Source organism: Notechis scutatus, chromosome 4, assembly GCF_049901735.1.
Source record: "Notechis scutatus isolate UNSWTSFEM ecotype Mainland chromosome 4, rNotScu1.2, whole genome shotgun sequence".
In the NCBI taxonomy this organism is placed as follows: Eukaryota; Metazoa; Chordata; class Lepidosauria; order Squamata; family Elapidae; genus Notechis; species Notechis scutatus.
The window spans coordinates 57441336-57466150 of record NC_142012.1 but is presented as its reverse complement, the minus strand read 5'-3'; the positions used below and the strand labels follow the sequence as shown (position 1 = coordinate 57466150).

General features: G+C 45.3%; 1 protein-coding gene across 6 annotated transcripts in view; it reads left to right on the top strand.

Annotated features, from left to right (window-relative positions):
• The first annotated feature begins 402 nt into the window (after positions 1 to 402).
• Positions 403 to 24815, top strand: part of PCDH7 (protocadherin 7) — a 505021-nt gene continuing 480608 nt past the window's right edge. For all 6 annotated transcript variants that reach the window (XM_087963500.1, XM_087963499.1, XM_087963498.1 and 3 more), the window contains exon 1: positions 403 to 3678. In XM_087963500.1, coding sequence (XP_087819626.1) covers positions 448 to 3678 — 3231 coding nt within the window. In that variant the 5' untranslated portion in view covers positions 403 to 447. The remainder of the gene's footprint in view (positions 3679 to 24815) is intronic.

Genomic DNA, 24815 nt, shown 5'->3' with positions numbered 1-24815 from the left:
GGGAAAGAAAGGAGAGCCTCCGGCCAAACCGAGGTCTGCTTTTTCTCTCTCCCCCTCACACACACACACACACACACACACACGGACAGACGCGCGCGCCATCCCCGGCTTCTCCCCCTCTTTTTTACCTATTGCACCAAAGAGGATGGGAAGCGAAGTTTTTTCCTCCGAAGCCGGCAAAAGGATTTTATAATTGAACTTCACCGAGGCTTTGATTTTTGATATCTTTTTCTCCTCCATCTCTCGCTCTCTCTCGCTCTCGGCTAGCCAAACAGCGACAAGGGGTTGGGAAGGTGTGAGGGGGGACACGAAGAACTGGCGGTTATCTCGCAAAGAGGCTGCCGGGGGTCCTTTTTTTTTTGGCCGGGGGGAGGGAAAGGTGGGTGGGTAGAGGGTTGTTGGTTTTTTTTTCTTCTTGTTTTGCTTTTTGTTTCCTCCCCTGCAAAAATGTGGAAGATGACGGCGCTTCTGGGTTTGGTGCAATCGCGCTCCTCCTGCTGCCGCTGCTGCCGCTGCTGCTGCTGGTTCCTGCTGCTGCTGCCGCCGCCGTTTTGGATCAGCTTGGCGGCGGCCAAGCAAGTCTTGAGGTACCGCTTGGCCGAGGAAGGGCCGGCCGATATCCGGATCGGGAACGTGGCTTCGGACCTGGGCATCGTCACGGGCTCGGGCGAGGTCACGTTCAGCTTGGAATCCGGCTCGGAATACTTGAAGATCGACAACATGACGGGCGAGCTGAGCACCACGGAGCGGCGCATCGACCGCGAGAAGCTGCCGCAGTGCCAAATGATCTTCGACGAGAACGAGTGTTTCCTGGACTTCGAGGTGTCGGTCATCGGGCCGTCGCAGAGCTGGGTCGACCTCTTCGAAGGCCGGGTGATCATCCTGGACATCAACGACAACACACCGACCTTCCCTTCCCCGGTACTCACCCTCACCGTCGAGGAGAACCGGCCGGTGGGGACGCTCTACTTGCTCCCCACCGCCACCGACCGCGACTTCGGGCGCAACGGCATCGACCGTTACGAACTGCTGCAGGAGCCCGGCGGCGGGGAGGCCAGCAGGCGGGGCGCCGGGGCTCCGGCCTCGGCCACCGACGGGGCCCTCTACCCCGCCGGAGGCAAGCGGAGGCAGGAGCCCGACGGCCCGGCTCGGAGTAGCGTCTTCGAGCTGCAGGTGGCCGACACGCCAGACGGCGAGAAGCAGCCGCAGCTGATCGTCAAAGGGGCTTTGGACCGCGAGCAGAGGGACTCTTACGAGCTGAGCCTGCGGGTGCGGGACGGGGGCGAGCCGGCGCGGTCCTCGCAGGCCATCCTCCGCGTGCTGATCACCGACGTGAACGACAACAGTCCCCGCTTCGAGAAGAGCGTCTACGAGGCCGACTTGGCCGAGAACAGCAGTCCCGGCACGCCGATCCTCCAGCTGCGGGCGGCCGACGCCGACGCCGGGGTGAACGGCCAGATCGAGTACGTCTTCGGGGCGGCTACCGAGTCGGTGAGGCGGCTGCTGCGCCTGGACGAGGCGTCGGGCTGGCTCAGCGTCCTGCACCGCATCGACCGCGAAGAGGTGAGCCAGCTGCGCTTCACCGTCATGGCCCGGGATCGCGGGCAGCCGCCCAAGAACGACAAGGCCACCGTGGTGCTGACCATCCGCGACGAGAACGACAACGTGCCCACCATCGACATCCGTAAGATCGGGCGCATCCCGCTGCGCGACGGGGTGGCCAGCGTGGCCGAGGACGTGCTGGTGGACACCCCCATCGCCCTGGTGCAGGTCTCGGACCGCGACGAAGGCGAGAACGGCGTGGTGACTTGCACCGTCGTGGGCGACGTGCCCTTCCAGCTCAAGCCGGCCAGCGAGGGGGAGGGCGAGCCGCAGAACAAGCGCAAGTACTTCCTGCACACCTCGGCGCCGCTGGACTACGAGGCCCTGCGGGATTACAACGTGGTCATCGTGGCCGTGGACTCCGGCAGCCCCAGCCTGTCCAGCAACAACTCGCTGCTCGTCCGCGTGGCCGACACCAACGACAACCCGCCCGTCTTCAGCCAGCCCGTCTTGGAGGTACCCTTCCCGGAGAACAACGCCCCGGGCGAGCGGGTGGCCACCGTGCTGGCCACCGACGCGGACAGCGGCAAGAACGCGGAGTTGGCTTACTCGCTGGAGCCCTCGCCGCTGGCGGCCGAGGCGCCCGCGGGCCTCTTCACGATCGACCCGGATTCGGGCGACGTGCGCGTGCAGGCGGCGCTGGATCGCGAGCAGCGGGACACCTACCAGTTCCAAGTCACGGCCCGCGACAAAGGGGCGCCCTCCTTGCAAGGCTCGGCCCTGGTGGTGGTGCGGGTGGCCGACCGCAACGACAACGAGCCGCGCTTCATGCAGGACGTCTTCACCTTCTACGTCAAGGAGAACCTGCAGCCCAACAGCCCGGTGGGCATGGTGACCGTGATGGACGCCGACAAGGGGCGCAACGCTCAACTCACCTTGGCTATCCAAGCGGGCGCTCAGGAAGCCGGGTCCTCCTCCTCCTCCGCCGACCCGGGCATCTTCTCCATCGAGAACGACACGGGCACTATCTACTCCACCGTCTCCTTCGACCGCGAGCTGCAGACCAGCTACACTTTCCGCGTGAAAGCCGTGGACGGCGGCGAGCCGGCTCTCTCGGCCACGGCCACCGTCTCGCTCTTCGTCATGGACGAGAACGACAACGCGCCGGCCGTCACCTCGCCCGCCAACAACTCTTTCGACCTGCTGCCGGTTTCCAGCACCCCGCGCCACGTGGTGGCCACCGTGCAGGCGCGGGACGCGGACGCCGGCCAGAACGCGGAGCTGTCTTACAGCCTGGTGGGCGGCAACCCTTTCAAACTCTTCGAGATCGACCCGTCCAGCGGGGTGGTCTCGCTGGTGGCCCAGCTGGCTCCCAAACACTACGGCTTGCACCGGCTGGTGGTGCAGATCAACGACAGCGGCCAGCCGGCTCAAGCCACCACGGCGCTGCTCCACGTCTTCGTCAACGAGACCTTGGCCAACACCAGCGCGGTGGAGAGCCAGGTGGCGCGGAGCTTGCACACGCCGCTGGGCAGGGACATCGCGGGCGACCCCAGCTACGAGCTGAGCAAGCAGCGCTTAAGCATCGTGGTGGGCGTCGTGGCCGGCGTGATGGCCGTGGTGCTGCTGATTTTGGTGGTGGTCCTGGCGCGCTACTGCCGGGCCAAAGGCAAGCACGGCGGCTACGAGGCCGGCAAGAAAGACCACGAGGATTTCTTCACGCCCCAGCCCCACGACAAGGCCAAGAAGCCCAAGAAGGACCGCAAGGGCAAGAAAGGAGGAGGCAAGCAACCCCTTTACAGCAGCATCGTCACCGTCGAAGCCTCCAAGCCCAACGGGCAGCGCTACGACAGCGTCCACGAGAAACTCTCCGCCGCCGACAGCCCGGCTCTCAGCCGTTACCGGTCGGTCAACGGCGGGCCGGGCAGCCCGGATTTGGCCCGGCATTACAAATCCAGCTCGCCTTTGCCCACCGTGCAGCTTCACCCCCAGTCGCCCACCGCCGGGAAAAAGCACCAAGCTGTGCAGGACCTGCCGCCGGCGAACACCTTCGTGGGGGCAGGAGACAATATCTCCATCGGATCTGACCACTGCTCCGAGTACAGCTGTCAGGCCAGCAGCAAGTACAGCAAGCAGGTAAGACGCCCCCTCGCTATTTCCCAGGCCTTCAGGCTCAGCCCAAACTCGGGGAGGGGGGGAGAGAGAGACCCCTCCACTTCCCCCTCCCTTTCCCCCTCCCCATGGTTTGACCCCCTCCCACCCAGGGAGGTCCCCAAACATGGCAACTTTAAGACTGGTGGACTTCCAAACTCCCAGAATGGAACAGAACTAAATTAAAAGAGATTGCAGAGGAAAGGATTTGCAAGAGATTCAAAAGCATCCCTGGCTGGAGAATTCTGGCTGGAGTTGAAGTCCCCAAGTCTTCAAAGTGGCCAAAGTTTGGAGGCCTCTACTTCTCTCACCCTTAAGGAAGGACTAAGTGGTTTGAGGCTGTGACTTATCCAGTTGGATTTCCTCTAGCTTTTCTAATGGCTTAGGCCAAGTTGTTTTAAAGGAGAGCCGAATCTGCACTCTCTCCATCGGGGGCAGGTATTCGAGGAGAGTTCTCCATTTTGCAACCGTGGAACTCTGGGCAGGGTTGGATGGCCAATGGATGGATGAACCTGGGCCCAGGGCATTCCTGGGTTCCAAGAGACAGAACCTGGCACCCAACCAGAGGGACCCTTTGGTGTGCCCAACCTCCCCCCCCCCACACACAACCCCCACACACCTACAGAGCCAAACTGTTCCCTCCTCCCCTCACCCTGTGGCAGGTTTCCTGTTCCTGTATCCTCTCAAGCTTCACACCTGTTGCAGAGGCAGGGATGGGTTGAGCTTGACTTCTTCCTATTATCTCAGCTAATTGTGGTTTTAAGGGACCTGAAGGCAGATTGGGGAGAACCTGGCCTACATCCCGCCAGCAAGGGAACAGCTTGATTTGACACTGGCTAGACCTGTTTGGGAGCAGGTTGGAGGAGGGCAGGAGCAGCCAGCATGATTAACCAGAGTTAAGTAAACTACAGCTGTGAGCAAAGGACTCACCTGTCTTAGCGCACGCAGGCCAGGTCAGCCTCTCCCTCCTATACCTGTTACACCTGTTGTGTGGGGCCTGAGGAGTGGTACCTGGGGGGCGGGGGTTCACCTTTGCCCCCCCCCCAGGTACCACTCCTCAGGCCCTACACAACTCGCTGCTTTGACACAACTAACACACCCCTTGCCTGGTTTATCTCTCCATGCATCTCTTTTGCAGGGAAGACTTAAGCAGTCCTTAGCTGTACCTGCCTTAAAGTCCTATCTCCTGCCTTATTCTGATACTGTCTTAGGGCAGCCTCCAGGTGTTTCAATCCTCTTTGTCACTGTCACCCTGATCATGGATGGAGACCCAGATAGGGGACTGGAAACAGAGACAAATAAGCAGATCTAAGTTTTTGGTGACTCAGGGAAAAGCATGAATAAATCCGTAACTGTCTGAGAAAAAAAAAAAAACTGAGAAAAAGGTCCTTAAACACGCTGAGAGAGTGATGGACAAGCAGCTGAACTTATTGTGTTTTGTGTGTCCCCATATCTTATTGATCCAGCTTTTGCAGCCGGTTAACTTCGCTTACTTTTGACCTTCCTTGAGACAGAGGTCAGCAAGATCTAAAGAAATCCATGGGTTTGTAATAAGCACCCTTTCCGAGTGTCAGGTCAGAAAAGGAACACTGTGTGTTAACAAACAAGGATGTAAGTGGGTGAGAGGTATTGTATGATAATCAGGTCCTTTCCCCAATTCTCTGTCTTGCTGGTTTATAAGCCAAGATGCTTAAAAGGTGAAAACAATTGCTCGTGGCGGAACTGAATTCCTATTGACAGGCAGGGAATAGATGCTGGACATTAACAGAGGTGTCACCAGATCTTCCTCATTATCATATTGAGCTCTGTTAATTGAATACTGGCAGAAAGCCACAATTAAATGTACAATTGCCCCCCATTTACAAACACCTGCAAACACAGAAGGAGAACAATTTTATTTTGTTGGTTTTCTTTTTTTCTTTTTATAAATCCCATAGTCACACTTTCGAAAAGCTGAAATTCAATTTCAGTGGCATGGGTTGGAGCAGCTTTTGAATGTATCTGCCAGAGAGAGAGAGAAATAGGGGCATCCCATAACATGTTAGTATAATTAACAGTGGTGTTAATGCTTGGAGATGCTGGCAGCAACATCTGGATAGCCACAGTCATCTCTTGAACCATGATCTAGAACAGGGGTCTCCAACCTCGGCAACTTTAAGACTTGTGGACTTCAACTCCCAGAGTTCCTCAGCCAGCAAAGCTGGCTGAGGAACTCTGGGAGTTGAAGTCCACAAGTCTTAAAGTTGTCAAGGTTGGAGACCCCTGATCTTTAACAAAGGTCCCAGAATTACTGAGCTAATATGACTGGAGGAGGAATTCTGGGAGTTGAAGTCCACAAGTCTGTCAAGTTTGAAGACCTCTGCTCTAGAAAGACACAGAACCCTGGAATTACCAATGCTAGTCATGGCAGGGTGGTTTGGGGCTGCTTCCCTTAGTAGCCAACCCAATCCAAACCAGCCTGCCACTTCATGAACCAACATTAATATGATGTTCAGATGTTCCTCAGACATCCATAAGACCATTGTGCAACAGTCCCCTTGACCTCTTCACCCAAACAGATAACTGTAGCCACAAAGATACATCTATCTTTCTGACATTACAGGATGCCCTTAGAGAAGTGAAGTGTTGTTAGTTGCGAAGTCGTGTCCAACCCATCATGACTCCAGGCCTTCCTGTCCTCTACCATCTTCTGGAGTCCATTTAAGTTCATGCTTCCTGCGTCAGTGACTCCATCCAACCCCCTCATTCTCTGCCGTCCCCTTTTGCCTTCAATCTTTCCCAGCGTTAGACTCTTCTCCAGTGAGCCCTTGCCTTGTTTGTTCTCCTTGTTTGATGTGAAGTGTTTAGGCCCACCTAAAGTGGCCCAAGAAATAATATAATCTCCACAACCAATATTTCCCCTTGAAACAAAAAAGAAATGAAAATTCGGCCAGATGCAGCTTCTCCTATTCTTGGGAACAGTTCTATGGGAAAAAGAGGGCCAACGTTGACCAATTTTTTTTTCTTTGAGGTCCTTTCCAAGATCTGATTCCCCAGTTGTATTCATTTGCCATTCCATCTCAAGAGCCCCTCCAAAAGCATTTGAATTCTCCATCTCTGATGTCAGATTGCACTCTAAAGCTCTACTCCCTTCCCCACGCGACTCCCAATTCCATTAACCTGGTCTGAGCACTGAGGAAGACAAAATAATTTGGAGTTAGAGTAGCTCACCTTTCTACAAACCAAGAGGTCAGCGGGTATTCATTTAATAGCTTCTTCAGTTGTGGTGCCGCTAATACTGAACACCAGTGTCACACACGCTGATGACACAAGACTCCTCCTTTGATGTTTTTCACCCCTGTTCTGAAGAGTGATCATTAAATCTGGGAAGTCCTTGAGATTCAGAGGCCCATCACTTCGTGGACACATTCAGCCTGAACTGTTTTGTGATTCCTTTTAAATTGCATCAAAGGCACCTCCCAGGAGGCTGGTGGCCTCTAAAAACCAGTCATTATCTGTATATACACAAAAAGAACTTTAAGGTTACAACCTGAATACAATGCACTGATTCTCAGTTAGTCCAGTCAAACTCAGGATGTATAAGAAGCACTGCCAAATTTGCCCTGTTCAGTCACTCAATAGATAGAAGTCATAATCTTTTCTTCCTTTAGAGCTGACCTACCAGCCCAAGAAGAAAGAATATTTTGTTCTGAATTAGGCACATTCTTTTTGGTATTTATCTTGTTTGGGAAGTAATCATTTAACCGGCCAGTCCAGCTGTAGTAAATTACTGTACAGGTAATCCTTGATTTACAACTGTTCCTTTTACCGACCTGTTCAAAGTTGCAACGGCCCTGAAAAAAAAGGGACTTATGACCATTTCCCCAGACTTACGACCATTACATGGTCACGTGATCAAAATTCTGACTTGTATTTGTGACAGGATCACTGGATCTTCTTTTGCGAACTTCTCGCAAGCGAAGTCAATGGGGATGCCAGAATAACTTAACAACCAAGTCCCTAGCTTAAAAACCACTGCCCCTCACTTAACAACGGTAGCAAGAAAGGCCGTAAGATGGGGCAAAATTCACTCCGCCGATGTTTCATTTAATGACAGAAATGCTGGGGTTGATTGTGGTCGTAAGTCAAGGACTACCTGTATTATCTAAATCGGCATGGCTGAAATTCTATTGTAGAGACATTCACACTGGTGCATGCAGATGCTATCACAGGAATATAGCTTTCCTTAAATACAGTAGTTTGAAACAGAAAAAAAAACTGTATGTTTGCATTCCCTCCCTCCCCTTAAATGCGCACATGTCATTCAAATGTGTAGGCTTGGTGCAAAAGGTGTGGGTTTTGTGTTGTGAGATCTGTTAGTTGACTGAGTTGAACTTTTACTGGCGCTTTTTTGATGGGCGTTTGGATGGGCGTTTTGGTGGAAGCAATATATACACACAGTTCATAAGATACTTTTTTTTTTTTTAACCAAGTGAATGATCTTCTTGTTGTGGTTGTTGGTTTTTTGTTTTTTTGTTTTTACAAGGTGGATTCAGTTTTGCTGTCTGCAATTTTGCCTTATGGAGCATTTAACCTGTATTTTATTTTGGCACACTTCATTAGCTCTTCCTGGAGAGAAAGTTAATTGCAGTTCGAAAACCCTTGCCAGGAAATTATATATTTATTTGCGGCCCAAAAAAGGTTTCCATAAGGTATTCTTAAATTATAAATAAAACAGAGTCTTGTTAATAATAGCTCTGGTTGATCTTGTTCTAGATGCCATCTGTATTCGTCTGATATTGGTTGCTGAGTCACCTCCTTGAGATGAATTCAACATGGCTAAAGTACAGTATTATTAGACTTGAATAAGGTTAAGATTGTCTGAAGTTGTTTGAAGTGTGAATCATTGCAACCGTTCATTCATTGCAACCCTTCAAGCAACTTCAGATAATCTTCAGACAACTCTACCTGGTTAGTTGAGAATCTTCAGCCACATGTTGGGAGTGACTTCAGCTGCGGAAAGATCTTGCACCGAAAAATGATTTCAAATTCACCCTGGTTTATATAACTACCTTGATCTGGAAATTCAAGAGACACCCAGAACTGTATAGCAGACTTCTGTAGGGAAAGCTAATAAATGAAATTATTCTTTTTTCTTTCTCTTTCTTCTTTCTTTCTTTCTTTCTTTCTTTCTTTCTTTCTTTCTTTCTTTCTTTCTTTCTTTCTTTCGATTGCCTCATTCATTTTGTTTCTTAAGTTGGTTCGAAAGAATCAACGATATACTAAATGTGAATATTAGGCTGGGAATTGTGTATTCCCTGTTGGGTATTGTTTTTAAAAGCTGGCATCACTGCACACTCAACTAATAAATGTATTAGCACTGCAGTTTCGTGCCATGGATTTGGAGAAGTACTGCAGTCTTTGAGGTTAAGCAGACCAAGAGATAAACAGATCCGTAGCCAGAAGAACCTAAGAAATATAAATGCAGGTTATCCAGCCTGAGAAAAGTCTTTGTGCATTTTCTTCTCAACGGTGTATTTTCTGATGTTCTTCAAGCTTTGCAAAATTGCAAGCCTAACAGGTGTGGGGAGTTACATAAATAGCCTACATGAACTTTCCAGACCTCAACAAGTGCCATTTCAACACTGACGGATTTATCAGTCACAGCTTTTACAGTTTTCCAAATGGTTAACCAGATGGCACTGATGTTCATTATCGTCCTCCGAAGCAGGAAGATCAGTGGGTGAGGCGTTGTTATCGAGGGGTATTCGGTGCATCTCAAGGGTGGACATGAACAAGCAAAAACAAACAAAACAAACTAATACAATACTCAACAACTTCCAGGGGGAGATTTAGCTTTTTAACAAACATTTGCTTGTTTTTCTGGGTCTGTTTGATCCTTCCTTCCTTCCTTCCTTCCTTCCTTCCTTCCTTCCTTCCTCCCTTCCTTCCTTCCTCCCTCCCTCCCTGCCACCCTGCCTCCTCCCTCCTCTCTCCTTCTTTCCATCCTCCCTCCCTCCTCCCTCCCTGTCCCTCTCTCCATCCTCCCTCCCTCCTTCTTTCCTTCCTTCCTCCCTCCCTCCCTCTCTCCCTCCCTGTCTCCCTCCTTCCTCTCTCCCCGGCTCTTTCCTCTGTCCCTCCTCCCTCCCTCCTTCTCTCCCTCTGTCCCTCTCTCCCTCTGTCCCTCCCTCCATCCTTCCTCCCTCCCGTCCTCCCTCTCTCCCTTCCTTCCCTCTTTCTTTTCATGGAAGTTCTAATGTGCGAGAGATTGCAAACAAAAAATATAAGGGAGAAAAAAACAACAACCCAGTCCTTATTTGAAACACAATGAGTGAAAATGAGGCTCATTAATGTAATTAGAATCGGTAACTGAAGCTTTTACAATATCTGCAAAATTGTTGTGAGGAAAGAGCCAAGAGGTGACACAGGGCTGAGTTACCAAGCAGAGGTGGATGATTCAAACACACCCTGCTTTTCTTTTTCAAGATTAAGAAATCCAAAGCTTAGCTGTTTTACCGCGGTGCTACGTTTGTCGGCCTAGATTTGGAGTAAAGTTATTCATGCCTCAGGATTGCTGGAACCCAAGAAATAATCCTGATGGGATATTCCAGATGGAGCACACGCATATATTTCTTTTCCCATGTTTTTTCACTGAAGTCCGGAAAGTTAAAGTATGAAACTTAATGTGCCCACTCGAAGCTGTAGATTTTTGCAGTGGTTCACGCATCATTGCTTCGTCAAAACACGCAAGCACCTTTCAAAGTTGTATTACATACCGAGTTGCAACATTTATAGGGAAAGCTATACAAGGACAATTCAACAGAAGTTGAATTACAGCAGTCCTTACTCTCAGGAAAAGGGTGTACAGTTTTGCTCGAACTCCCCACCGCTATTTTAAATCTAAGAGTTATGATTATAAAAATTCAGACTCGAAAAGAACAGCTTCAGACCTACTAACTAAGGATAAATTGCTTATTACTTCACTTTGAAGGTAAGGCTGGCCACATACCCATTGAATAAATGGTCATTATTAGTATCTCACTATTATTAGTTTACTCAGCCCAACCGATGTACACCATTCCCTGAAAAACCTTTCTGCATTTATTTATTTATTCTTATTTTTTAAGGATATCCTGATCAAGTGCCTTTGAAAGTGTGATTTCTAGGGAATTGGAGATTTTTGGTCTAAATGTTAGTGCGGAACTCAGTTTCTCAGAATTGGGGGGAAATTACTGGAGTCTTTCTTTCTTTTTCTTGTGGCTGCCTTAATGTTTGTGTACAGAGTATTGGATGTTTAAGTATTCCTCTAATTCAGCATCAGAAGAAAGGTTGCCATGCTGCAGGCTACTTCTGCTGACTGCCGGCTGACTGCAATTTGGCAGTTCAAATCTCACCAGACTCAAGGTTGACTCAGCCTTCCATCCGGCAAAATGAGGACCCCAAATTGTTGGGGGCAAGAGGCTGATTCTGTAAACTGCTTAGACAGGGCTGCAAAGCACCGTGAAGTCTTAAGTGCTATTGCTATTCCTATGGTTTGCAGATTGTCACCATATGGTTGGTCTTTGTGTTTAGAATTCAGTGAAATGAGGAAATATACGATGGGAGCTTTTTTTTTTTTTTTTTTTAAAGTCAGGGTCACTTGGGCACTTTAAGACAGCATGGCTGGCTGAAGAATTCTGGGAGTTGAAGTCCATAAGTCTTAAAATGGCCAAGTTAGGAGACCCCTGTTTTAAAGGAAGATATTTCTTCCCATTATCTTGGTTGAAATGATCTGAGATGATCTCTCTCTCTCTCTCTGTGTGTGTGTGTGTGTGTGTGTGTGTGTGTAAGGCATTCCATTCGTTGGGAGTTTTTAATTTGCACATCAGCCTGGCTCAATTTTGCCACTGCTACCTCTGCAAATAAATACAGATTAGTAGGTGAGGCGCTTCAGTTTTTAATCTCTTCTCCATGAAAACTATGTCACCTGCACTATGGTTACCGGGAATATTGTAGGACTTTATGAATTGCATCACCCTTTGCTTGGAGAGCTCTGCTGCCAAGCCAGTTATTATCTTTTATGAATGATGCAGATGCTTCTGCTGTTTAGAAGAGAAAAAAAACAATAGGCTTTATATGGAAAGACAATGTTAGCAGGTTTGCAGAGCTGCCAAACTTGTCTTTTTATTACAGCGGAATTTGCCTTCTCCCAACCTCCATTTCAGTTTCCCTTAAAACGTTTCTTGATACATTATTAATTTAGTCTTTAAAACTTATTTTAATCCAGACTCTTAGATAGCAGCATTGTTCCATCCGTGTGGGCAATCTGATATGCAAACAAAGAATGTCAGGTTCTTTTTAAAAAAAGAAAAAAAAAAGAAATCCATTCCTGCATTGGTGAGAAGGCAGAATTTACTATCAATGTTAATAGATGCTAATATCAGTGTTTAAAAGAGAGCATATTCCAAACAACGGAACATTTGGAGGCTGATACTATCAGAATGCTTCGGCAGCAGGAATAATAATTAAAAAAAAGCATGGCCAATTACATTCAGATCCTTTCTCACTCTATGTAATAGCTACCTTGGCTAATTTTCTTGGGAAATTTTTTAAATGTATAGTAGGTTTAATGCAAAATGGCACTGAAAAGGCTATAACTCCAAAGGTGTATGGTGTATGTAGCTTACATAGTGCTATAGTTGGCATTGTTTGAGATAAATCTCATTTCTAGCTGATCCTAAAGTGCCATTTTTTTTCCTTTAATAGGAATGCCCAAATAATAATCATTTAACAGGAAGGCAAACATTCAGAAGATTTAAGTGGTTATTCTTGGATACGTGGGGTCCTTGATGCTTTCTGAGCTTGGGCGTTTTCTTGCAGATGTTTCATTACCAGCCTGAAATTTTGGTCTTGGTTGTGGACTATCTAGAATTCTTTATTGGCCAAGTGTGATTGGACATACAAGGAATTTGTCTTGGTGCAAATGCTCTCAGTGTACATAAAAGAAAAGATACATTCATCAAGAGTCAAGAATCATAAGTACAACACTTAATGATGGTCATAGGGTACAATAAGCAATAAGGTACAATCACCTGTATCAAACAAAGATCTCCATATAGGTAACAGCAATAGCAGTTACTTATATACTGCTTTATAGTGCTTTACAGCCCTCTCTAAGTGGTTTACAGAGTCAGCCTCTTGCCCCCAATAATTTGGGTCCTCATTTTACCCACCTTGGAAGGATGGAAGGATGGGTCAACCTTGAGCCTGATGAGATTCGAACTGCCAAATTGCAGTCAGCCGGCAGTCATCAGAAGTAGCCTGCAGTACTGCACTCTAACCACTGCGCCACCGAGGTACCTTGACTTACGAGGGCAACTGAGCCCAAATTTGCTAAGCCAGTTAAGTGGCTTTTGTCCCATTCTATGACTTTTCTTGCCACATTTGTTAAACGGATCTCCGCGATTGTTGAATTAGTAATACAGTTATTAAGCAAATTTGGCTTCCCCATTGACTTTGCTTGTCGGAAGGTCACTGTTGTGGCTTGTCGGCTGCTGGCCTCTCCAGCAGCCGAATCAGAGGAGGAGGAGGAGGCGTGGGAGTCAGGGTCAGCATCAGGGCAACTCCAAGGGGGCTGGCAGAGAGACACACAGAGAGAGACGGAGGCAGAGCCTGGGCCATCTGTCAGCCCTCAGATGGAGAGTCAACAGCCCCCAGGTCTGGAGGTGGCTGATGAGGAAGAAGAGGAATAGCTGGGTCCAGTGCCTGACGCACGGATGCACAGAAGGCAGAGGAGAGGAGAGCAGTGGAAATCTATGAGCCGGTCCTTGGGAAGGAAGAGCCACCACTGCTAGCAAAGCCCCACCCTAGCTCTGGGGATAAAAGGCAGGGAGCGGAGATGAATAGATGTGCATTGAGATTGAGTTCACATCAGAGGGTTTGTTGTGTTTAGGGAGCTGGGTCAGAACAATCACAAAATACGATCCCTTGACCCTACGAGACTGCAAATGTCATAAATATGAACCAGATGTCAAGCCACTGAATGTAAATCACCTGACTGTGGGGATGCTGCAATCAGTCCAAATTGGACTTCCTTTGTTTTTCTTTGAAGACGTTTGGCTTCTCATCCAAGAAGCTCTGGCTGGATGGTGGGGAACGGAGGGATTTATACTCCTTGCAGACAGCTGGTCATTTGCATCCTTTTGGAGGGTCGTTGAGGCCACTTGGAGGTTTATCTGTGTCCTCAGGGTCACCTGAGAAGATAGTGGGGAATGGAGGGATTTATACTCCTTGCAGACAGCTGGTCATTTGCATCCTTTTAGAGGGTTGTTGAGGCCATCTGGAGGTTTATCTGTGTCCTCAGGGTCACCTGAGTAGTGGTCCTGGTTCCTGAGTAGTACTCCTGCAAAGTGTAGTCTGTATCACCAGTGGTATAGTCAGTATGATTTGTAGAACCCCCTTCCTTGGAAGAGAGTGGGATTCTATTTGGAAGACCCTTCCTCCTGTGTCAGATATTGAGCTGACATAATTTCCAGAGGCCGAGGAAAGAGCTTGGCAGATCTCACGGCTGGAAGATTTAACAGCATTCTCATGCAAGAGCGGGTTTTTGCCGTTCTCTGAAATCAAATCAATTTCCCATTCTCACTTAACAACGGTGGCAAGGAAGGTTTGCAAGGTGGGGCGAAATCAATCTCTGAAATCAAATCAATTTCCCATTCTCACTTAACAACGGTGGCAAGGAAGGCTCTGCTCTTTTAATGTGGTGTGGTGCTGATCTAATAAAGCTTCTGCTAACTTACAGTAGCTCAGAGGAAAGGGGTTTTGTGTGTGTGTATGTGTTTTTTCACACCCTGGACTGTAAATCAGCCAATTCAGCTGGAAGCGCTGCCACCCGTCAATTCTTAAAAGGAAAACCAACTGAGCTTCGCTGTTTTTTTCTGAGCAGGATCGTGTCAAAAGAAAAACCCTGGAAAAGAGATAATAGCAGTGATTAATATGATACAGCGTCTTCGACTTACGACTACAACTGAGCCCATAATTTATTTATTTACTCCTTTTTATTTATTTTTTATTTATTTATCTGATTTGTCAATTGCTTACAAGATAATAGGTATAGGTATAAACATGAGTAAGAATACAGGAAATAGGTACAAATAAATGGGGACAATAGGGCAGGGACGGTAGGCACGATGCTGCACTTATGCACGCCCCTTGCAGACCTCTTAGGAATGGGGTGAGGTCAATAGTGGATAGTTTAAGGTTAAAGGAGTGGGGGTTAGAGGATGGAACAACAGAGTCAGGTAGTGCATTCCAGGCATTGACCACTCTGTTGCTGAAGTCGTACTTTCTGCAATCAAGTTTGGAGTGATTAACATTGAGTTTGTATCTATTGTGTGCTCTTGTATTGTTGCGGTTGAAACTGAAGTAGTCATTGACTAGTAGGACATTACAGCAGATAATTTTGTGTACTACGCTTAAGTCCAACCGTAGGTGTTGGAGGCCTTCGTTAAGTGACTTTCGCCCCATCTTGCGAACCTTCCTTGCCACCGTTGTTAAGTGTATCACTGCAGTCGATTAGTTAGTCAAACGGTTGTTAAGAGAATCTGGCTTCCCCTCCCCTTGACTTGGCTGTTGAGAAGGTCGCAAAAGGGGGATCACAGCAACGGTCATAAATAGGAACCAGTTGCCAAGAGTCTGAATTTTGATCACCTGATCACAGGGATGCAGCAAAGTATCTGTGAAAAATGACCAGAAGTCCCTTTTTTTCAGTGCCATTGTAACTTTGAGCAGTCACTAAATGAACTGCTGGAAGTCGAGGTCTACCAGCATTCTTGAGTATCCTAAACATGGGTGGACTGTATCTGCTTCCCCAATGGACAGTTTGCTGTATAAATATGGCCCATAAAGATCATGTCATGGGAAATATTGAGTAGAGTAGAGTAGAGTAGAGTAGAGTAGAATAGAATAGAATATAGTAGAGTAGAGTAGAGTAGAGTAGAGTAGAGTAGAGTAGAGTAGAGTAGAGTAGAGTAGAGTAGAATAGAATAGAATTCTTTATTGGCCAAGTGTGATTGGACACATAAGGAATTTGTCTTGGAGCAAATGCTCTCAGTGTACATAAAAGAAAAGATAAATTCGTTAAGAGTGAAGAATCATAAGGTACAACACTTAATAATAGTATTAAAAATGGTGCTTTTGCTGCAATCTGTTTTTTTTTTAAAGATATTTCTGTCCCGTGAATTCCTTCCTTGGTTTTCTCTTTGTTTTATCATAACTGAAACCAAACCTGATAACAATTCTCCTTTGGGGAGCCAGACAGAGCCCCCTTCTCTTGGCACCTTCAGAAATCGTAGCAGTAACTCAAAACAGACCCAAGAGAGACAGGAGAAGGACTGACAAAAGAAAACAGAGGATTGTTCACCAATCTTGTTTTGTGGAAAGTCAATCACTGATAAGTGTTCACCCATGATCTCTTGGAATGAAACAGAGTCTTGAATATTTCCCTCTATAGAATAGAATAGAATAGAATAGAATAGAATAGAATAGAATAGAATAGAATAGAATAGAATAGAATAGAATTCCTTATTAGCCAAGTGTGATTGGACGCACAAGGAATGTGTCTTAGGTACAATAAGCTCTCAGTGCACACAAAGAAAAAATAAAATACATTCATCAAGAATCATAAGATACAACACTTAGTGATAGTCATAGGTTACTAATAAGCAATCAAATCATACTAGGAAACAAATAAAACAATATAAATGGTAAAATACAAGCAACATGGTTATAGTTATAAGTTGGAAGAGATAGGTAATAGGAAGGATGGGAAGATTAATAGTAATACAGTCTTACTAAGTAGTTTGACAGTGATGAGGGAATTATTTGTTTAGCAGAGTGATGGCATTCGGGGGAAAAAAACTGTCCCTGTGTCTAGTTGTTCTGTTGTGCAGTGCTCTATAGAGTCGTTTTGAGGGTAGGAGTTGAAACAGTTTATGTCCAGGATGTGAAGGGTCTGTAGATATTTTCACAGCCCTCTTTTTTATCTCTTGCAGTGTCCAGGTTCTCAATGGAAGGCAGGTTTGTAGCAATTGTTTTTTCTGCAGTTCTAATTATCCGTTGAAGTCTGTGTCTGTCTTGTTTGATTGCAGAGCCAAACCAGACAATTGTAGAGTTGTTATTCCGATATTCAGATTCCAGGCTTGCATTACACTATATATGTGTATCCGCATGTTAAAAGCTGCAGTAATCAACTCAGTGAATTAAATATAAGGGCTTGTGTATTGTGGACTACTGCAAGCCATGTCAAATGCATCAAAGCATCCTCAGCTGTAATTCGATTAATCAATTACTTCGTTGCTTAATGACTCTCAACTAACTGGATTCCAAGATCTTAAGATGTAAATTCAAGTACAGTTCAGGTGGCTTAATCTGTATGAGTGTTTCTGGACACTGGAGAAGACCGTCTTTTAATAACACCCTAAAGAGATCAGTGGGTTGTCTTTCAGTCTGCATTCTAGACATTGCCAGTCTAGTTTGCAACCTAACAACTTAGCACAAATGTCTAAATATAATTCTACATACATAAGAGCTTCCTTTCTGGAGAAATCACACACACACACTCACTCACTCTCTCTCTCTCACACACACACATATCCAATCCAAATCCAAATTAAAACCTCTCTCTCCCCACCCACCCATCTCTCTCCCTCCCTCCCTCCCTATCTATGTGAAATACCACTCACACATCATCACAAAATCTCCAGAACCGTAAAGCCTACAAACTTGAAATTTGGCACGTATGTTCCTCTTGGCTTCTAGGGGCTAACTAAGAAAGGATTTTTCGAAATGACCATCAGAGCGTAATATTTCCTATATCATTATTATTAACACGCTCTGATGCTAAGGAGTTCTACTCCCTCTCCCCACCTAAAAAGAAATCTGTTCCAAATGTAAAGCAGAGGAGAGGAATTTGAGTTTCAGTTTCAGTTTCACAGCACCAAGCAGCTTTAGTACAGAAAACTTGAGCTAAGCCACACCCAGGCTCCTTGCTGTCTCCTTCTTACTCACACAGCAAATACTGTTTCACTTTCCAAACAGCCCTCAACTCTCTCACACACTGACAGGACGCTAGCCAGATGAATACCGATGAATGCTGGTAGGCAGAGGAAGATTTCCCCTCCCTTATTTTCCTCTCCCAAAACTAACCCCAACCACATAGTTTCGTAGCTAAGCGCAGGTATCGAGCTAGTTATATATGTCTTTTGAAAATGTGAACCTGAAGTAAGGAAAGCAGTTGCCTTTTGAAAGCCATCATTGTCCTCTTATTGTATTGAGTTTCAGAGAACGTGGTATTAAAAAATTGCATTTGCAAAGACCTGAAATGAAGCACACTAGATCTTGCTTTAATTATAATCCCTGCTAGTAAAATAATACTCAGAAAGAATGGAGGGAAAAAAATAAAGGGTTGCTATTGTCTAAAATAGCATGAAGCTTCTTTTCAGTTGAGAGAATATGGAGAGATAGGCTTCTGATTGACAGCTTAACTTCTGTTGACCATACAATTTCCTTAAAAGTGACTTGCAAACTCCAGTGACCCCATTTGCGGTGCCCTTTAAGCTTTGCTATTGTGATCTTTCAAGGCAGCGTAGCAAACACTTGTTCCTGTCTTCTTTTTGAATGTGCTTGCTTGCACAGCTGGTAATCAGGGAACAGCATATCTGTACCAGAATTACAAGCCTCTATATTAAAGCATCTATTTTGGGACCGTGCATCAGGGACGCAAGAATTCAGGCCACCATTAGATGGCAGCAAAGCGTTGAGGGTCTTCTTCTACATCTCATTCTCGCCATCTAATGGCCGCCCAGATATTTTTGCAGGTATGATAGTGTCATGCCTGCCCCAGTTTGCTCTCTTAGGAAAGTAGGACTCGTGACTCCATTTAGTTGAAGCAAAGGAACTTTTACTGAAAGCAACTGGTTGTAGCAAAGTGAGGTAGAATCTGGTGTTCCCACACAAAATTACAAAGCTATTCTTTCCAATTCCCAATTCCTTTGCCCATGACCAATCCCCTAGCCAGCCAATGTGATACCAGTAAGATGATTTGAGAAACTCTGAGGTGTGATACTTGTAACGTCCCATTCTCAAGGCAAATGGCCTTGAAGATCTTGGTACAAGACGGTTTGGTAGTCTGGTCTTCTTCTGTTATCATTTCCTCCTTCCATTCCCCCATCAACCATTTTGATACACAAGTGTGGATTTTCCAAAATGCCTTCCCCCTCCTTTCCCCTTTGATGGCATGAACCCAGCAAGGTTCCAGGCCGACTGGGATATCTCCTTTGGACAACTCCTCCAACTCTTCCTTCAAGGCCAGCTCGAGGGAGAATGAGATATTCCTGGCACATCAGAAATTACAGATCCTGAACTTCCAGCAGAACAGGCTTTGGCTGGGGACAGCTTGCAGGCCAGTGAAGAGGAAGGGGAGGAACTGCCTGCTGTGGTAGATCTCAGAACACACAAAGCAGAGAAATGGAGACCTGCCAGATTGCTTGGGAAAAAGTCTTCTCCTCTTGATGGCTGTACTGGGAATTAATCTGGGCTTGGTTGTGGCTTGCTTTGGTTGGGACAGTTCTAAGGCCGGGTGATGAGAACTGCTGAGGGAAGACAAATAAAACCCTCCATAAACCACACTGATGTGTGAGTGTGAATGATTGGGGCAGCACCCTGATGATGGAGATCTTGACAGATAGCTCCACAGTTCATTTTGATGGAGGTGGCACTACCTACTAATTCTTGGCACTACCAGAGGTCGACAAAGCAGTAGGGTTTGTATACAGGTAGTCCTTAACGTACAAACACAATTGACCCCCCATTTTTCTTGCAAAGCAAGACACTTGTTAAGTGAGTTTTGCCCCCATTTTATGATCTTTCTTGCCACAGTATGAGCCATGGTGGTGCAGTGGTTAGAGTGCAGTACTGTAGGCTACTTCTGCTGACTGCTGGCTGCCAGCAATTCGGCAGTTCTTGTCTCACCAGCTCAAGGTTGACTCAACCTTCCATCCTTCTGAGGTGGGTAAAATGAAGACCCAAATGGTTGGGGGTGGTTAATATGCTGACTCTGTAAAAACAACTCAGAGAGGGTTGTAAAACACTGTGAAGTGGCATATAAGTTTAAGTGCTATTGCTAGTTGGTAAGCCAATCACTGCAATTGTTGAGTTAATAATAACATGGTTGTTAAGTGAATCTAGCTTCCCCATGGACATAATTTGTCAGAAGGTCTCAAAAGGTGATTTTATGACCCTGGGACACTGCAACCATCATAGAGACATGCCACTTGTCAAGTGTCTGAATTTTGATCATGTGACATGGGGATACTGCAACAATTGCATGAAAAATGGTCATAAGTCACTTTTTTCTGTTGCAACTTCAAACGGTCACTGTACAAGTGGTTGCAAGTCAAGAATTACCCCTAATGTTTAATCCTTCCATCCAGGTATATATTTTTACTATTTGTGGAAACTTTACCTAAACACTGTATTAAGTGAAGGATTTAGCACCATCCCAGGTAACACGTGAAATGTATATCTGGGGCAAGGCAGAATGATATTTCACAAATCAGGACTCATCGCAGAAATTGTGTGAATTATGTCATTCTGTGTGTGTGATGGTATGATGAATCACAATGTATATGGCATATTCACCTTCCCCTTGGCACATTTCAGCATAATTATCCACAAACTCTTGTGTGGGCAGGCAAGGTGTCAAGGGATAACACCTGCATGGGATCATCACCGGGCCTCATGATGCATGATGTAATTGCCATATTTGTGGCTTGTATCATTGCCCTGGTGTCATCATTTTGATTTCCTTGTGGTTTGTTATGGGTGCTTTCTCATCAGCATAATGGTTTCCTTTTCAGAAAACATAACAAGGGAGAAAATACAATTTTCAGTCTCACTGTGTTGGCTCCAGACCTAGTCATAATTAGGGAGGCTCATACAGAATCGCTGAACTGTAGTTTATTTCATAAACCATAGTCAGGTTTTTCTCCCATTGACCAGCAAATCTTAACCACAATTAGCTAGCATATAACAGCATACTGAGATAGAAGTTTTGATTTACAATCTACAGAGGAGGGACTCATACACAACCCTAAGCCAAATTCTAATCTGCATGGTAGTTAATCATATCTTTTAGAGACAATCCAACATATCATCGTCACAACTTAGTTATAGAATCATAGGATTGGAAGGAATTTTGGAGATCTTCTAGTCCAACTCTCTACCCAAGTCTTCATATCACCTTGGTATGAAGTGTACATATCATCTTGGTATGAAAGTTGGTTGACCAATCTTTGTTTTTTTAAAGCTTCCAATGATGGAACATGCACAATTCTGGGAGACCAGCTGTTCCACTTCTTAATAGCTCAGGAAATTTCTCCGATGCTAGTTTAAGCATTGATGCCAAGATCAAAACTCAAAGTATAATTACACCCCAATTATTTTTCTTTTGATGACTATAGGCCTAAGCTGGTAGCTACGTATGTCTGAGCTTGCATTTTTGTATAATATACAAAATAATCTCAGGATGAGAAAGGTTGGTATAATTGTCCAGTGGCAATCTTGTTAAGGGAGAGTATTTGGAATTTCTCTGGAAACATTTGTTTCATTTGGAAATAACATGTGCCAACATATTCCTTGACAACAATTGGGTTGTAAGCGCAGAGTTCTGCATTCCCCAAGTCACTTGTGACAAGCCAATTATCAGCTGGGGTCTCGCATGATAACTGGTAGGTTTGATCAGCTGATTTTTAAAGCTATCCTCAGAACATTTTCTTCTGTTCAAAAGGAGAAGGTTAGATAGTGTCATGAACATGACTTTGGGCACATTCTGGGAGAGTGGAGGATAGTGGTGCCATTCCACCCCCATTCAAATTATAAGTCTCTAGCCACATCTCAGAGTAAAAAAAAAATGATTTATTAGGAGTGGCCATGTTGGCTTTAGCTGGGTGCAGCCGACACTAAAATACATCATTCATTTCCCCCTGGACCCTGGTCTTCCTCCCACCCCCTGGATGTATATTCTCCAATGGGACACATTCATAGCCAAGAGTCATCAATCATGCTCTCTAGTAATATTGTTGCACTCCGACAGCTGCCAAGGCGATTATCTGAGGCATTTAAGGAATGCACTGCTTCCCCCCACTCTCTTTCTGCTGGCAACTAAAAAGACCAAACGAGTATTTTTTTAGTTGACAGGCATGCTATGGTCCATGGGCTTGTGAAGAGTAGGGCACAACTTAGGGGTTGAACAAAAACAACAGAATGTGTACAGAGATTCTCAATCATCCAGGTCATGGTCGTCCCAAAGGATTGGATTTTTCCCCCCAAAAAAGCAACTGAACTTTGTTTTTCTTTGAAGAAATTTCGCTTTCATCCGAGAAGCTTCTTCGGTTCTGAATGATGGAGGATGGTGGGATGTATATTCCTTGCCACCACTTGGTGGTTATCACTCTTTCTAAGACTTGTTGAGGTTTATCTATGTTCTCAGGGTCTTCTGCAAACGAGCGTGGAACCTTCTTGGAACAGCTGAAATGGATGAGAAGCCAAACGTCTTCAAGAAAAAATGAAGTCCAGTTGACTTTTTTTGGGGAAAAAAGCACCTTTGGGACAACAGCAACAGAATATTTTCTTATAGCTTTATTTTTTTTCCAGATGACCACTTTAAGAAAGGTCTTCTACAACCCACCAATTATGGCATTCTTTTCTGTCCTTCTGGGTCTTCTTTCTAACCGTACTTTTAAAAATCCACACTGATAAAAGGAGGCACCACCAATTCTTAAGAAGATAGGGAAAAGAAAATGATTCCCGCCTCCCCCCAAAATCCAATCCAACTATAATTCAATTATGGTTAGATTGCTAATATGTTTATTAGTGGAAGGATGTCGACTACTGTTCTGAAGGGCTAGTTGGAACTTAACCTTCTAATTTTCCATTTTGTCTGTGCCGATACTGACCTGGGTTTATTAAGGAAACTGATCTGCATCACATTAGAACAATTACGGAGCCACATTTTCCTGTGCGCTTCATGAAGATTGTCATTTCTCAACTTCTAGCACTTATGCTGTCTTTTTTTCCTCGCCTGTGATGGAGGAAGTCATTTGAGTGAGAACCAAGGCAAAGATTTGAGGCAGTGAAGTAATCTAGTCCAGTTAACTATTAGCTATTATTTCCTTCAAAATTTAAAAAGAGGATTTTTTAAAATTTCTGTTTTTCTTTTGTGGGGGACAATGGACATTTTACTATAGTCTTAAACTAAAAGTTCATAGGAAGCATTCTTTCTATCCCTGGAAAAATATGTTGGAAGTCATTCTTAGTATATATTTGTGTTTTCCTTCCTTCCTCCCTCCCTCCCTCCCTTCCTCCCTCCCTCCTTCCTTCCTTGTCATAATTTTATCCCTATTCTCCTTTTATGCCTTAATATTTCTTTTGCTTGTATGCTATGTGAAAAATATAATCAAATAATATGAAGCAAAATTTGACCTGCCATATTAGATAACTTTTGCTAAGATGTGACACAGGATTCCAGTCCTGTGAAGATCCATTGAAATGAAAGTAAGTTAGAGCTAGTTTAATTCATTTGGTTTCAGCAAGTTTATTCTAACGGAAATAAAAGGTTGATTGCTTCTCAAGGTATTTTATAGGAACACTGCATACTAAATTTAGAACATAGTTTTTACTTGTCTTGCACCTACTATATATAAAACAGCTAATCTCCAACTCAACAGTAATCTTCTTGGTGAATAATACTAGCAAATATAAGGGGATGGGCTATAGATTTTTTTTTCTTTTTAACCAACTAGTTTTAAAAGGCTTTATGTTTTATGAGACTTTATGATCTCTCATTGATGCAAATATCTAAGGATTTAAAGCAACAACAACAACCCTGCCTCTTATCTAAGATGGATTTTGGAATTTCTGAAATAAATCTCTTTTCACAAGGGACTATATATTTTGTGGTAGGTTTACAGTGATAACTAACGATACCAAAATTGCTTCTTGTTGCCATTCACAAAGTTCATTTGATTGCAGCTAAATGGAAAACAGGGACACTGTGTAATCATCCCCTCCCTTGTAACAGTCTTTGCTTTCTAATTCTGAATTTCTCTCGAACATGCTTTGAGTAAAACGACCTGCAACAGAGCTGGGTTTTAATTAATGTTGGCATTATTGCATTTGCTTCTAATCCAATTGTCTGGAACTAAATAAATATCACGACACCGAGACCTCTGGTAGGCAGTCTTACCAAGATTTAGGTTTAGCAACGCAGTTGAGACTTGTTCCTTCAGCTCACAGTTAATTGGACTTAAAAGTTCATTGCCCTAGGAAATTTGATCTCAACAGAAATCTCCACTGTCTCTCTGTCTTAATAATAAATGTGCTAATGATCTACGTCAGGGGTGTCAAATTCAAGGCCCGCGGGCCTGATCTGGCCCACAGGGTGTTGGAAACAGCAAAGGACTGGCCTGCAGTGCCTCTGCCACCGAAAATGGAGTTTGGGAGGGACAGGTGCGGCCCTCCTGAGCTCCATTTTCACTGGCAGAGGGCTAGCAGAACAAACTAAAAACAAAAGGTGAAATGTTTCCCCTTTTGCATTTGAGCATGCAAGAAAGGACAGGAAAGGAGAAGGGGACAAGAGGAAAGACAAAGAAGGGAAGATGGGAAGAGAGCAAGGAAGGAAAAATAAGGAAAGAAGGAGATTATAATGAGAGTGAGGAAGGGTCTGAGGGAAGTCCTGCCTTAGCAATTGGCCACCACAGGTGCCCCTGACATGAGTGATGTTGAACTGGTCACGTTCACCCTGGCCACGCCTACCCCAGCCACCCCAAGGTCAAACAGAACCCCAACATGTCCCTCAATGAAATCGAGTTTGATACTGCTGATTTACGTGCCCTAGTTTTACAAGCTAGTATTATGAATTTCTCATATTCTGCGGGAAAATAAGGAGTCCATTTAGATAACCAACTTCTGTCAGCTGATTAGCTGGGATGAATGCTATCCTGGCAGTCCATCTCATAAATGCAAGACAGTTTAATTTTTCCCCCCTCCAGTGTAAACAATAAATAAATAACAGAGGACCCAGAGTTTGGGGAAAATAAAATGGGGTT